We start from the raw sequence: 15,415 nt of genomic DNA on the forward strand, positions 1-15,415 counted from the left end.
CTGCGATGGACTTAAACCTGACGGGTTTCCAAGGTAGAACACTGATTAATTAATGAGTTTCTGAGGCTCATTTTAAGACCAGTATCAATCACTAACAATTCTATGTGTTATTTAACTTAAGTTCTTTATTTTATTATATCAATGTAAATATATTTTATATTAATAGTATATTAATATCTCAGCATATTTTATTGACAGATCTAATTTTGATTGAGAAATCACAAATACATCTTCAGCTCAATAATTTAATCCAGATCAACATGGCATTCTAAGAAGTCTTTGGACAAAAGGAAATAAACTGGTCCACAGCATCTTTTGCCTTTTATCTGCTATAACTTTGATAAATCAGCAAATATTTTAGTAATTCTCTTCTTAGAAATAATTCCAACAGTAACTTCTCATATCACACATAGTTAAACGGTGAAACTCTGTGCTGTGGGTTGTTGTAAAATATGAATGTTAAGAAAGTGAACTAATTATAGAAAAACCCCATGCAACCGTCACCTCTAGTTCAGGATGTCACGTAACTATTATCCACATTGAATTAGGAAAGCATTTTATAGAATTATTTCTACAGCCTGCCCCATTCTTATACACTTTGCTTTACATTTGCTATGGGCCACTATGAGAGACAAAATACTGGGCTACGAGGATATTTAATCTCACATGGTTCAATCATCCTTAATGTCTAAAGACAACTGCTGAATGATTTCCTCCCTTGATCTGTAAACTGAACTTTATTTGTTTCTGTTAATATGCATTAGCTTAGGAGAAATTTAAGCTTTTCATTTATCTCAGATAAGTCATATTTCACCAGCTGAAAGTAATCCAAGGTCCTAATCTCTGTCATGCATCTTAATTTGGTCTGGAAGAGACTTGGACATTTTGCTTTATATATGGAGGAGAACTAGATTTTCACCGTTAATTTACCATTATATAGTTAGTCAAATGTTGTCTGGTTTTTTCCTAATAACATCTTTCATTAGACAGTACACTGAGCCCAGAAAAATATCTTCTACTCCTTCTGTGTAATTTTAAAACTGCTTGGAGGGTAAGAAGGCACTGCTTTAACCTACAGGGGCTATTTACTGTCACAGATGTTGAATTTTATGTAGTTCAATCTAAAGCTACTTTTGCTTTTAAATTCCCAAATCAATCCTGAGTAAGATATTTTAAATCAAAAGTACTGTTATTGTTACTTCTTTAAAACCAGATTTTCTGCTGATACATTGTAAATAGCAATTGCAAGTTCTTCACCCTGAAAATTTCCGGATAATCTAGTCTGGACACCAACACCAGACTTTTAGGAGCAAATACTTCTGCTGGCTGAATCAAACCAGACTCCTCTTCACCTTCAATTTCTTTCGTTCCCTTGAAAACAGAAACACTTCAATTAATAAGCAGGAAGAAAACCCAAAATGTTAGCATTTTTACCAAAAATTAACATTTCTCAGAGCTTCAGAAAAGTACTGCATTATTTGAAACTGGTAACAAGCAACAAGAGCACACTCCAATGGTTGCTTGAACTCCCTAAAGCTTTTAGACGTAATTCAGTATATTAAAACTCACCCTGGGAAGTCATGCGCCAATGTACCTAAAAGAAAGTTCCTATAAGACAGCAGTTTAACAGGACACTGTTTCACATTAAATACTCCCTGCGGCACATTTTAGATAGTGAAGTGGATCACAGAACAGGATCCTTCCATATCAAAGTGTGAGCTGATTTACAACCTCTCCAAACACAGAGATCATGCATTTCACAAAAGAATGTTTGGTTGTCCTCCTTGTATTAATATAATTCAATTTCTTACAGAAGTCCCACAAACATTACAGCTGAATTATCTGGAACGTCATCTCCACCCTGACCTAGTGAATTTGGAATTTAAAGAAATTTTTTCACCAGAAAATTGGTTCAGATTGCTAAAAAAAAAAAAAAAAATTATAATTATAATTATAATTATATATATATAAAAATAAAATCTCTCCTACTTAGGAACCACTAACATTACAAAAAAATGAGAACAGCACAGTGCATATGAACTTGCAGTTGTTCATGATATTGTGCAAGTGGCTATAACCTTCTTGCCAGAACTTCTTCAATCACAAATAGTTTATTATTATTCATAGCCAGAAATGAAGATGTCACTAAATACTTTCATTTCTAAAATTCCATACATTCTTTAAGAAATTAAGTTTTCAGATGACAGAGTGTCCTTGTTTTCCAATTTCTGCATGTAATTCTCTCCAACCCCGCACCACCCACCAAATGTCTTTTATTTATTCCTCTGACCAAGCATTCTTCCAAGCAAAAATCACTATATTACCTTAATTAGGATCACAAGAAGAATTACATCCATTTTCATATGACAACATGAAATATCTGCCTTCTATTTCTGTCACATTACTACTCAACAATTTGGTTTCTTTAAAAAAAAAAAAAAAAAAAAAAAAAAAAAAAAAAAATCCAACAGTTCTCCTAAATGGACAAAGTCTGATTAAAATGCTCTTAAATGCCAGGACTGCTGCGAGTTCATAAGCTTTATTTCACAACCTCAATTCAAAATGTACAGCTTCTCTAGGTACATGCTAACCCACAATTCAGCAATCAAGTTAGAAATATTTAAAAACAGAGTACTTCAGTTTTAATCAGAAAAGTTTGGTTAATACAGTATAACACTTTCATACCAAAATAAAACCAGTTAGTTCGACAATACATATACACAATATGAGCAAACACTTGGCTTTGTACATTAAATTTTACCTAAATGTCAAGCAATGCATTCACAATGTATGTGCTTAGTTGAGTTTGCATCTCATTTCTAAGATAAAATTGTGATTCACAAATTCATAGAGAAATACAATAACTCAACACTCACACATACCATGCAGGTTCATTAATTTTCATCCATTTTAATGCTGAAAGGGTGAGTTTTTACAGGAATTACAGCTCCTTTCCTCTGCCCCCCCAAATCCCCAAATTTTTAAATTATCAGCAGAAGTTTACTGTATCAACCATTCTAAAGAGCAAGTATGAGTCCTAGGCATAAAGGCAACAGTTTCTGGATATCTGACAAATTGTGGACTTTGTTGTTAGGAAAAATTAAATTAAAACACATTTCTAAAGGCAAGGCAACATGGAAGCTCTTTCATATTCACATGGTACTAAGATAATGAAACCTCAGGGTGCACAGGCACTGAGGAGCTTTCCATACAAGACCTTTCTAATAAAATCTACACAACTTCAGACTTCAGATCAAGTCTTGAATTAATTCATAATTAGATTTAAAGCTTTCAGGGCACAACAGAAGCACAATACTGATTGACAAAGCATTTACACTCTTAAACCACTCTTTCCTACTTCATGAAAGATTTACACAAGAATGCAGTGTGACTGCTGTGTTTCCTCCCTATTCTGACAGGCACACAGGCACATTATTAGGAGTCACTAGACTAAGTAGATAATAATTTCAAACACATGACGTTTAACCTACTTTTCAAGCAAAGTAGTAACAGCATAAACATTCTGTACCAAAAGTAATTACAAAGCAGTAAAGCCACAAATGCGATTCTATTTACACTTCTGGTTAGACACACACACATTTCATCCTTCTTTATCCCTTTTCCCTCTTAAGGAAAAAATATTCTCTAATAAAAAATAACAAAATTAAAGAGTTTGTTATGTTGGGGGCATTTTACAATAACTTTTTCTTTTATATATGCAGCATTCCATTTACAACTTAACTAAGAATAAATAGATGGTATGGAAAGCCTTGCTAAAGATACAGATTGAAAGATGAATTTAAATTACAGAGTCACAGAGCCACAGAATCATTTAGGTTGGAAAAGACCTTTGAGATCACTGAATTCAACCTATGACCACCCAGCCAATTAGACCATGGCACTGAGACCATGTCACCATCTTCTTGATGGTGACACCAGCACCTCCCTGGGCAACCCATTTCAGTGTCTGATCACCCTTCCTGTGAAGAAATTCCTCCTGATGTCCAACCTGAATCTCCTCTTGAAGCTGTGTCCCCTCATCCTGCCACTATTGCCTGAGAGAAGAGGCTGATCCCCACCTGGCTCCAACCACCTTCCATGGAGCTGTAGAGAGTGAAGTCGCATCTGAGCCTTCTTTTCTCCCAGCCCCCTCAGCAGCTCTTCACCAGATTTGTGCTCCAGACACTTCACCAGCTCTGTTGCCCTTCCCTGAATTTGCCTTGGTTAATTAATATTGAAAGAGATTCCTTTTTTCCCCCGTTTTTCTCTTTTTATTTAATTGAAATAAGCAAACTTTCAGAACAGCTAAATTTAGAAAAATGTAACACTAGAGAACAATCAGCGTTCCAGATCCTTAACAATCCGTTTAGTTTAACAGGGTGATAAACATCTAAAATTTAATCCAGAAATACCTGTGCCTTGAGAAGGCAAATGAGTAATTTCTCTTTTTTAACATCCAATTAATAAAGTCTTGAAAAAGACTTTTCCATAGACTACAGAATAGGTAATTGAGACTGATCTAACTGTATCAAAGAAATGCATGACCTGTGGCTATACACTATTTCACCTTACTTAAAATATTTGGTCCCTTGTACTTAGACGTGATCAAAGCCCATCAGGGTCCTGCTCCCTGCCTGTCAGAATCCTCTTTTCCTCTGCATCCTGACTTGGTTTCTAAAGTTATAAGGAGAATATAATGCAGAGATCTGTAAACTACAGCTGACTTATGTCCTTAGAGCAGTTCTCCAAAAAAAATTATCAGATATTACAAACCATCACGAAAACTTACATGCAACATCCGAGTATTGAAAGTTAACATTTATGTCACATGAGATTTAAAAAAAATATAGGAAAAATAAAGATAACCAATTTTAAAACTAAAAACAATATTAAATCCAAAATACAATCAAACAAGCAATTATTTCATGTATAGGTAGAGCATGGTTGAGGATATATCATAAGTTTGAACAGAAAAATCTTACCTGGTTTTACAGCAGAGGGTTCGATTTATTTACTTGCTCTCTTTTCCCCTCTCTTTTTCTGCATTAATAATATTTGATAAACTCGAAAAACAGTGAAACTTCTTTTGAAGGTCATAGCATGCAATTTCATTTTGCTCAACTTGTTTGCTATAGCTAAAATTTGGCCTCTTAAGAGACTAGCTAAAAAATGTGTGTGCATGTGTTCAATACACTTAAAGCACACCAATACATATACTTAAACTCAAATGTTTTCATGTATTTTAAGAAATGTTCACACACATATCTCCACTAAAAAATATGTATATATATATATACACACACACAGACATCCCAGAATGACACAATAATGAGTTTCACAGATTCTTACAAAAATGAGAATACAGAACTAGAGAGCGCACGTTATTGCAACTGTTGGCCCTTCTTCTTTTATAGGAGAAGTAGCTACTGAACATATTTGTGACCTCAAGTGATGGGGTAAATTAAAATGTAAAATAACCAACCAACTGAACTAAGAGCATCACTCTATAGTTGACGAACTTGTTCAATAAAAGCATCTGAATTAATAAATGCATTAAACCAGCTTTGATCCCTAACCAACAGTTTAGAAAAATTAACTGTGGACACCACTGGTCATCAGCACTCTGCTATTTATTTGTTTCCTTGTTTTCTGAAAACAATTTGTTCCTTGTGTAGCCAAGGGATATACATTGAATCAAGCCCAAACTAGACAAATTCAGTCTTTTGTTTTAAATATTTTTTAATGAGGAAGGTAACTGACAACTGCAGTCACCAGCAGATCAGGTATGATGTCCCAGATCCTAGAAACAGGTTTAATATCTTCTCAATAATTGTAGTTAAAATTGAATACTTGTGGGGTTTATACACGTTAAGTAAGGTAGTGCTTTGTTTAATCAGTGTCCTTTTGCTCTAAAAATCTTTCTACATCTATAAAAAAGCGTAAAGCTGAGCACAGTTTGCATTTTATCAAGTAATGATGTAAGAGTTTGAAAGCCTGGTATTAGAAGAAAAACTATTAAAGACTAATTATGATAATATGACATTGCATATTTCCCTCAAATAAATGGGAGTCGATCAAGAGCAAAATACTTTCTAAACAGTGAAGTTCTCCATCAAGTGGCAATGGACTATGAAACATCTCTCTGCTTCCCACTCAGTTCCATGAAATTACACTTCCTGTAAGTCACATCTGGCTGACACTGGATATGTTTCAATGTTGCATGAGGTAAATCACGACAAAACCAGACATTTTCATGCAAGCCTCAATTTCTGCTTAAAAACATGATGTTAAAGCTTCTAGAAAAATAAGGTGACTGATTTTGTGCTACTTCAGCGAATCACTGTAATTCATTTAAAGGCAACAGATATAGAAGGAAAAAAAAAAGCTTTAAAAATCAACTTTATTTGTATTAACCTTATCTTCTTTTATTAACCAGAGATATTAATGGCCACAATCTAGCCTTCAAACTTCAATGTTTCCCCCTGAACTTCTATAAACCTAATTTTGCCACAACAATTACATTATTTTAAGATGTCAGCTCTGCTTCTAAATATTGACATTCAACTTAAAGATAACCATCTAGCCAAAATCAACATTAGGAACCAAAGCCAATAATGAAAGATCAAAAGGATCTAAAAATATGGTCAAAAAAATTCTCCCTACAACTGAGTACAGCATTCTCATTTGGTCCATCAACATGCAACTGAATTACAGCACACATGGACCACAGCCACCCTTCTCCTATCTTTTCACCCTAGTCTTCAGAATCTGGAATGCCAGTTCTGATTCATGTTGAGCAGAGAAAAATTAGGCTTATCCTCATGTCAGAGGGAGGAAAATCAATTTAAACTGAAGTACTAATAAAAAAGTTAGAAAACACAAGACCTTAGATGCAGCTGTGCTGTTCTGAAGGGTGGAAGCTGCCATGCATTATTTGAAACTCAAAGGAAATCAAACATGAGCGGAAAGTGAAGTTAGAGTTGTGCTTTAGTAATTCGTTCACCCTTTGAAAGAGAATGAACATCTCTCATTACAAAACTTGCACTCTAGTACTTCATTATGTCAAAACCAGTTTGCCCTATGCAAAGTTCTGCACTGAAATTATGCAAAGTTCAGCAAGCCCGCTGTTTTTCTACTAACTGCCCAGCAAAGACTTAGTGACCATACTCAATTTCTTATTTTAGAAAAAATTATTTGAAGTTTACTTTAGTAATCTTACGCCAATTACTCATTTGGGACAGATCCCTTTCTCCTCATGTGACTTTGTCTCTGCTTGTCTTATTTGCAGCCAAATACACACTTAGCTGCTTTAGTAACAATCAAAGGCCAAAAACCATTCAGCATCAATTAATTTTATTTACTTGTCAGAGTACATAAACGCATGTATCCAATAAATTCTAACACATGTATGAAAGCTAAAATAAACTAAGCTGACTGCTGCCAGAAATCAAATCTGCAGCCTGCCTGCAATCTGCTGTACTGAGCTAAAGCCACAGGTGAATAGATCTGCTTTGTGGTTTGCCTACATACACAGAACCATACCACCATAAACTTATATTGGAAAAAATTAAACCAGCATAAAAGCCATTATCTTGATTTAATGACTTCAAAAGGGGGATAATAGACAGTAGTAATGCACAGTGTATAAGTGTATAATCAACTGAAACAGATAAGGATCAAAGACAGAAAATGACATGAAGATCATAAACTTAACAAATAGAGTAATTTCAAGTTTTTATGACACATTAGCTTGTTCGCTCCTATGTACTACTGACACTTCAGAGTACAAACGTGATAGTAAAGAGTTTGCAATGCACCTCCCAGTATTACACAAAATTTACACCACCACAATCTATTAGATGTTTACCATTTAATACACCTCACTTGGAAAACCTCCAGAAGGCGCTGATATGGATTATCATATAAAAACATTGAAAGCCCTTTAGAACCAAGGTAACCTCACACTTACACTTTGCACATTACAGCGTAGCTGTTCAGCCAAAGTGTCTCTGTGGAATAGGCCACACTGGGATGTGCAAGCCCCAGAGGATTCAGGAAGTCCAAGGTGATACCACTGAGTTGCACTGCAAATGCTGAAATCCCACAGGGCAATAACCAATAGCATTAAGTAACTGCTTTTAATGTGTTAACCCTACCTTTGAGGATTGGGGAAGAACTGAAGTACCAGGTCCTTAGCAAGAACTATGCAGAAGCAAACATGATTGCAGAGCTTCAAATTTACTAAACCTTTCTGGATTTCCCCAAAGGCAGCTAACTTGCTCCATGAATTCCACCCTTTCTAACTTTACACACCTAAACTAAAGTGAGAAAACGGCAGACACCTGCAAAACTCAAATCTAAGAACGTTGTAATTCATACCCTATTTTAACTCACTATAATGTTTTTTTTAAATAATATAGAACAACATATGTTGACGTACACCAAAGCAAAATTCTACACACACAGATTGTTTTGGTTAATTACAACAGTTAATCCCTTTGAATTGTGCATGATGAAATGCATTGAAAAGTCTTACAGTATTATACTACAGTTTGAAAGTCAGCTGAATCTGATCTCTACTGACAAAGAAATGCCTCTGCTTAAAAGATAGCATCTCCTTGTCCTGTGAGCTGAACTTGGGGCCTCTGTTCAACAACACAGAAGTTAAGAGGACAAGGTGACCTTTACCCAACACAAGTTTTTGCACCCTGCAAAAGCATGAGTTCAGCTTGGGGATGTGTGTGCAAATGCACAAGACAGGGGGTGAACAGGGCAGGAGAAATTATTGCCAGAGTTATTAAGATGGAAAAAATATTTCCTTTGTACAACTGTTCTCAACTTTGAATTCTGGTCTAAAGAGGACCTTAAATGTATAAAAGGACATTAAAATACAAGCCTGTTTCTTATATAGAAAATTATCTGCAACCTGGTCTTTACACCAGAATAGAAAGGAAATAAGGCATTATTTAAATCTCTATACAATGTCACAACAGCCATTTTTCAGTAGATTCAGAAAGATGATGATGCAACAGACTAAACATTGCTTTTAAAATTGGGGGGTTTTTACACAAAATGTGCTTTGGGGCATTGACTAGATGAAGAAACTTTCAGAATAAATTTAGCATTTGGGATACTAGCAAAAAAATTATTAAAGTTCATTTGAGATAGAACATGCTCATCTAATATCCAAAGGGGGCTCATTTTTCCCACAAAAAAACAGGTACAACTGAACCGTGTGCTCTCCTCCTCCGGTAAAACCCAAACATCAGTGACTCATCAAGCAGCATATGCTTTAGCACAGCAGGATCGCCAACTCTCCAGTCCAAGCTGAAAAATTATAACTTTATGAAGCACAATCATTTTGTTGGCAGTTTTTCCCTTGACTCAGGAAATATCTGTGAATGTTGTGAATCTGCCATTTTATGGTTTGGGCTTTTTACAAGTTCTTTTTCCTCTTTTTGCAGGGGAGAGCAGAGAGAGGAAGAGAATGTGAATGGCAGGAAACAGAAGAGCTGTGAATTATTACTTATGTCCATTTTCCAGAGTGATCTATTTAATCCTGTATTTGTGATTGCAATGTTTTAATACATATACGCTTGAGACACACAAGAATGAGACAATCTTGTAATAAGATTGTTATAAACAAATGTTTGTGGTGTTGTGCTGATCTCATTGAGCAGATTTTCTGTAATGCAAAAAAATGCAGTTGTACAGGCTCAATTGCTGGCATAAATCATTCTCTAATTTGCTGATGGTGGGGTTGGGAAGAGAGGGCAAATTTCTTTCCAAGTGCGAAGCAATGTACAAATTGACCACTATGTTCCTAAATTATCTGAGTCAACATTTTTTAAAAAATATTCTATCTGTGGTGCTCTTCTAAACATTGTTAATATAAATTCTAATTACGTAACTGGTAAGAAGCACAACTAGAAGTATCTAGAGGTCACTAGAAGTATCTGCTGAGTCAAAAGTATTAAATCAAGTCTTTATCTGCTAAGCGGTAATGTGCAGAAATTGCTGTTAGGAATAAAAACCTCATTTTAGCAAACCACACGGAACTAAACATATGAATGTATGCACATATATGTATACAAATATATACTCTTTTTTTGGTGACTAATAAAGACACAAACATAGAGAAACTGAGTTTTATGGGTGAATTCTGTAGATGTAAGATGATTCTTCTGAACACCCTTTGGTTGCTTAACAGCTACTGGCTTCAGCTGCCAGAAAAATAAACTAAGCAGACTTTTTTTTTTGGTTGATAGGACAAGTTTTTTCCAAATCAATGACATGTCTAGCGGATTTCAAACCTATGAGGTTTGAAGTCCACAGAAGCAATCAAAATACAGCAATGGGACATCACACACCTCCACATCCTCCCAGACCCCCTAAAAAAACCAACCAACTTTCAATGCACTGTGAGAGGAAATGAAATAGAGATGTTTTGACTTACTTTCCTCCTCCTAACTCCTGCAGATACATGGAAATGAATGAAGCACCCAGCTCTGTTAGCTAGAGTATCTAAAGAGCACCTTAAGCCAGACAGAAACATGGATAAACACAAGCACGTGATGGAAACACAAGAAGCTGGAAGGAGAAACCAGCACAGTATCTCAGATTTGTTTACACTCATGTAAGAACTTGAGGTAGGAGAGAAACCTTGCACACAGAACTGCTCTGCAGCATACTTAGGATGCCTCTAAATGACAGCAGCTTTATCACTGTTAATTGAACTGCCTCGAGCAGCGAGTACCCACAATCCAATTTATTCTGCTGTTAAGGTCAAACTTTCTAATACTTCATTTTAAACACAGAAGAGGAACATATCCTTAACTTAGCTTTAGCAAACATTGCTGGGATAAATAAGTGAGACTAACATCCTAAACCAGAACAATTCATGAAGGACTCCATGGCAAAGCTGTATCACTTGAAATCACATAGCACAAGAGAGTTCTATTCCCCTATATAATGGAGTGTGTTCATCTCACTCGTGCCTACAGGTATGGAGTATTAATCAGACTAAAGTTATAAACAATCTTATTTTATATATTATCACACCTTTTTGAGAGCTGATTGCTAATCAAACTGACCAGCACGCATGCAGGTAATAAATTCTGGGTCAGTCAGAACTGCAATAATGCAAAGGATGATTCCTAGATGCCATCAAAGAAAATAGCATTCTATTTTCTATCCAGGGGTAAGAAATTGAAAATCAGGTGATTGATTACTGGAGCCTGTGTTCTCCTCTGGAGCACTTGTTATGACATGCAACTGCCAAAAGGCTAAAACTGAATCCAGGACTTTCAGAGATAGCATGGAGGATACTTTTTTCCTGCAGGCTGTGTAGTTTTTACAGTTGCTATATTCATCTTGTACCATAGGTTATCATGGTACCACTTAGGCGTTCCATGTAAGTACAAACTCCTTACACTTCTGGTAGCATTTATTTACAAATTATCCTCTAACAAACAACTGAAGCAGGGATGAAAGGAACCAAAACAACAGAAGTCTTACTTGAATCTTCTCAGACTCAACTGTGTCTAAAGGGTTTGTATTATTATGCAGAAGGCTCCAAAAAGGTTTGATGATTCTCTTGTAGCATTCATAGGCTGAGAAATGAGTTTGTTTTCAATTCCCAGTTTAATTAACCACAGAGACTTCCAAATGGCTGATTTCTGGTGGTTTTTTTGGTGAAGAAGATTTGGCCAAGCCAAACATCTCACCTGCTGCTCTGGCTGAATTGCGACCAGTCTCATGTATCAGCAAGGTTCACCTGGCAAAGGCTACTGGGAGAAAAGTGGTTTTGTGGGGTTTTTTTTGAAATTTAATCTTCCTTTTGCCTCAGCAAGTTATATCATTCAGTTAAGGAAAAAATGAACTGTATTTATCTGTGCAAAGTACTGTGCAGATTTCATTTCAAGACCTGGGCACTATGCATCGTCAATTGTTTAATTAAGCATGTATCTGAATAGTTAAATCAGTATTACTGTCATAGCCCAATGGTCCCTGAGCTTAGGTTTCATTACAAATTGTACACATGCTGAATTCTTGTCTAATGACCATGCAACAGGGCACGTTCAATTATCAGAAAGAAACAGGAAGTTTTGCTATAAACAATGCAGTCATAGAATAAATTTCACCACAGCAAGTTCATCTGAAAAATATGCATTCTTTACAACACAGCCAGGAATGGCACTATGAGAGCCAACATCCTACTGCACTCAGTTTTTTATAGTTTTTTACTTTGGGTTATTTTGTATTAATACTTAGGCAATATAAGAAAAAAACCCCATTTAGTTAATACTGGATGTTTTGTGATGAGCATTGCTTCAAAGATGTGGATAGGGAATCAAAAGCAGCTGCTAGAAACCACAGGATAAATAACAAGTTTGCTAAATTTAGTTTATGTTATGAAATACATAGAGTGGAAGAAGAGTCAGCCATTGTAAATTTTTATGAGCTGGGAAAGAATTACTATAGAATATTTCACTCTCTACTTATAAAATAAAGGAAATATGACAGACATTAAATTTTTAAGAGGAATGTGTGGGTTGATGTACACTAAACTTTAAGACTAAAGTAAGTCTAATATTGTGGCACATTTCTGCTTTCAAATCCTTCTAAAGTCCACAAAAAACATCCAACTAAGCTGTAGCACTAACAAAATGAGAATAACTATTATTCTCTGGATTCCAACTGTGTCCAGAAAAAAATACACCGTTGTTATTATTATTACCACTACATATCTTTCAATTATTCTACAAATAGAGTAATCTTTCAACTCCAGTATTAAAAGAACAGAGTACTCTTGGATTATTAAAAACATTTTCTTAAAATAATCAGTAATGATAAAGTTCTTCAAAAAGAACAAGAAATCACTTTACTCAGCTATTTATTTAATCTTAACTAATTCCATTATACTCAGCACCAAGGTTTTACCTATTCTTTAAATTTTCATGTAGGAAAGAAGATATTTCAAAACATAACAATAGCAGTCTGCAATTACAGATTGGACTAGGTTTTCCCTAGGTTCTAGATTCTAAAGATTTCATGTATTAAGTCACAGAAGATATTCTGCAAAGCACTTTACATCAAATGGGAAATAAATTGTCTATTTTTGAAAGACGGAGGGCGCCAAAAAAATAATTAAATACATGTTTAAAAACAAACAGTGCCGAGTAGCTGACATCTGAAATCTGACCCAAGTGAAAACTGATAATTATTCCATCAGTTTCTAAAATCTTGCCAATAAACGCACTTACAGAATTATGGATATACACTACAGCATCCTTGCGCACATTTGTTCTGACGGAGCAGGCCAGCAGAGGGAGCAGAAGTTAATAAACCTTTCCCTAGAACAAGGCTGAGACTCATCCATGCTACATCAAACATGAAAAGAAATGAAAGGAACACCTTATTGCTTACCCATTTGAAAAAAAAAAAAAAAGTGGTGGAGAAAAAGAAATTCTATTAAGTGGTTTTGGCTGGGTTTTTTGTTTGTTTGTTTGTTTCAAAGCAGATGAAAACTCCAAACACACAAAAAAGTGCACTGAGCTCACCTTTTGCAAAAATACATGGATTTCTGTAGGCCAGAAAAACGTACCCCGAGCAGGAACAGCAAAATATTTTCTCAAGCTGCCCTCTGTGACACTGATCTATCGTTTGTAAGCACTTCTTCCTGCCGTTTTGTTTCTTACTGTACATCTCTTACCTGCAGGTTAATCTCTGCTTCATAGAAAGTCAGGCAGGAGCAGTAGTGCCTCTCTGAGTCTATGTCAGTCAAAACCACCACGAAGAACGTTGGCTGTTTCCTCTCTTTCGAGAGCTGCCATCCTCCAGGCTGGCAAAACTAAGGGAGCAAACAGACAGACACAGCTAAGTTGTGACACCAACTGTCTTCAGAAACATGAAAAATATTTCAACATTATCAAGGATCATTTTGTTTGAAGAGAACATATGCAGGGTTGCAAAGTTTGAAGAAAATGGGGAGAACCCAATATATCTTGAACTTGGTAAGACAGATAAATTTAGCTCTAAAAACATCAAGGGAGAGAATAAACACTGTGAAAAGAAAATGTATTCCTTTAAATACAGTCAGTATTGAAGAGCATCTTTGCAGTGTTGAACAGGTAATAACAGGAATAAACTAACACATGAAGCTGATTTCATTTGGATAAAAGGTGAGAATCTGAAGCTAAAATTATTGTCTTAAAACATCTCTACATTTTTAATTTCTTCACTTATTTCACCAATAATTTATCTAATCAAACAGATATAATCACTTGCACCTACCTGCAAAATTATTCAAAACTCACTCCTAAAAGGTATATTATAGAACAATATTTTTCACCTCTTTTACCTCTGTAAACTTCATTGCAAACATTTGAAATTTTACATGCACAAGCAGCATGAACAAACAGAGAACTACAGCTCAGCAGCAAAGTGGAAATTGTGAGGCTTTTTTGCCTTTTAAAACTCTCTAATGCAATGATGTGCAGAAATTCAGGGATCAGTTTGCTGAGGATAACTGAGATGGCCTTTATGGAATACCATACCCCTCCTTTCTTTTACTGTGATTTACAAAAATCACAAGTACATTTTTACTAGCAAAATTATAAGCCTTGAATTTAGACAAAAAAAAAAAAAAGCAATAATCCCTGTATGTATTAGGAGTAATAACAATAATAAAAACCCACAATAAATTCCTAGAATTTTTGAACAATGCAGATACCAAAGGAACCAAAGAGATATGTCAAAATCTCAAGTTTCCAGAATTGCTTCATTCCTCTAGACAGATGTTGACAGATGAAAGTGCATGAAGAGTAAGTTGTAAACAAACATTTCCTACAGATCCATCTTTAGAACCTGGGTAGTCTTAGGTGAACAGCAGTTAAAACTCTGCCTCTGATATACAGTTTCTTTTATGATCCTGGGAAAATCTTTAAACCAAAGTTTTCTCATATTACATTCTTCAAATTCTAGATAGTCAGCTTAACACTTGTGAATCTGTATCTTTAGAAGTGCTAAGCACTCCCTTCTACATCTGAGAATAACTGGCCTGAACATCAAAAAGTACTCTATGAAAAGACATCCTAGTCATTCCAAGTTAAGCATCCAGTATTAGTCCATGATTTTGATAACACTGGTCTAATCTCCTTTCGTTTTTCACCCCATGTCAGTTAAAAATAAGAAGATACTGCTACTAATCTTTGCAGGACTGCTATAAAGATAATGTAATATGGTCAATATATACAGACATTATAACAAAAACATCATTAAAAAGTTTGACAATAAAAAAATCATTAAGAGTTCTCATTGAATTGCAGAGTTTGAAGGATGTCTGCCTAATAAATGAAGCCTTGAATCCACAGTTCAACAAGATAACCCCCAAAACTGTGAATTGCTTTCTGCT

The 15,415-nt window shown here is 35.3% G+C and overlaps 1 protein-coding gene across 1 annotated transcript in view; it reads right to left on the reverse strand.

The window, feature by feature from the left end:
* The window catches only part of SBF2 (SET binding factor 2), a 215,968-nt gene that overhangs the window by 124,916 nt on the left and 75,637 nt on the right, over window positions 1–15,415 (reverse strand). The window contains 2 exon segments of the mRNA XM_040066769.1: window positions 1,258–1,371; window positions 13,715–13,852. Coding sequence (XP_039922703.1) covers window positions 1,258–1,371; window positions 13,715–13,852 — 252 coding nt within the window.

This window comes from Hirundo rustica, chromosome 6 (assembly GCF_015227805.2).
Source record: "Hirundo rustica isolate bHirRus1 chromosome 6, bHirRus1.pri.v3, whole genome shotgun sequence".
Lineage (NCBI taxonomy): Eukaryota > Metazoa > Chordata > Aves > Passeriformes > Hirundinidae > Hirundo > Hirundo rustica.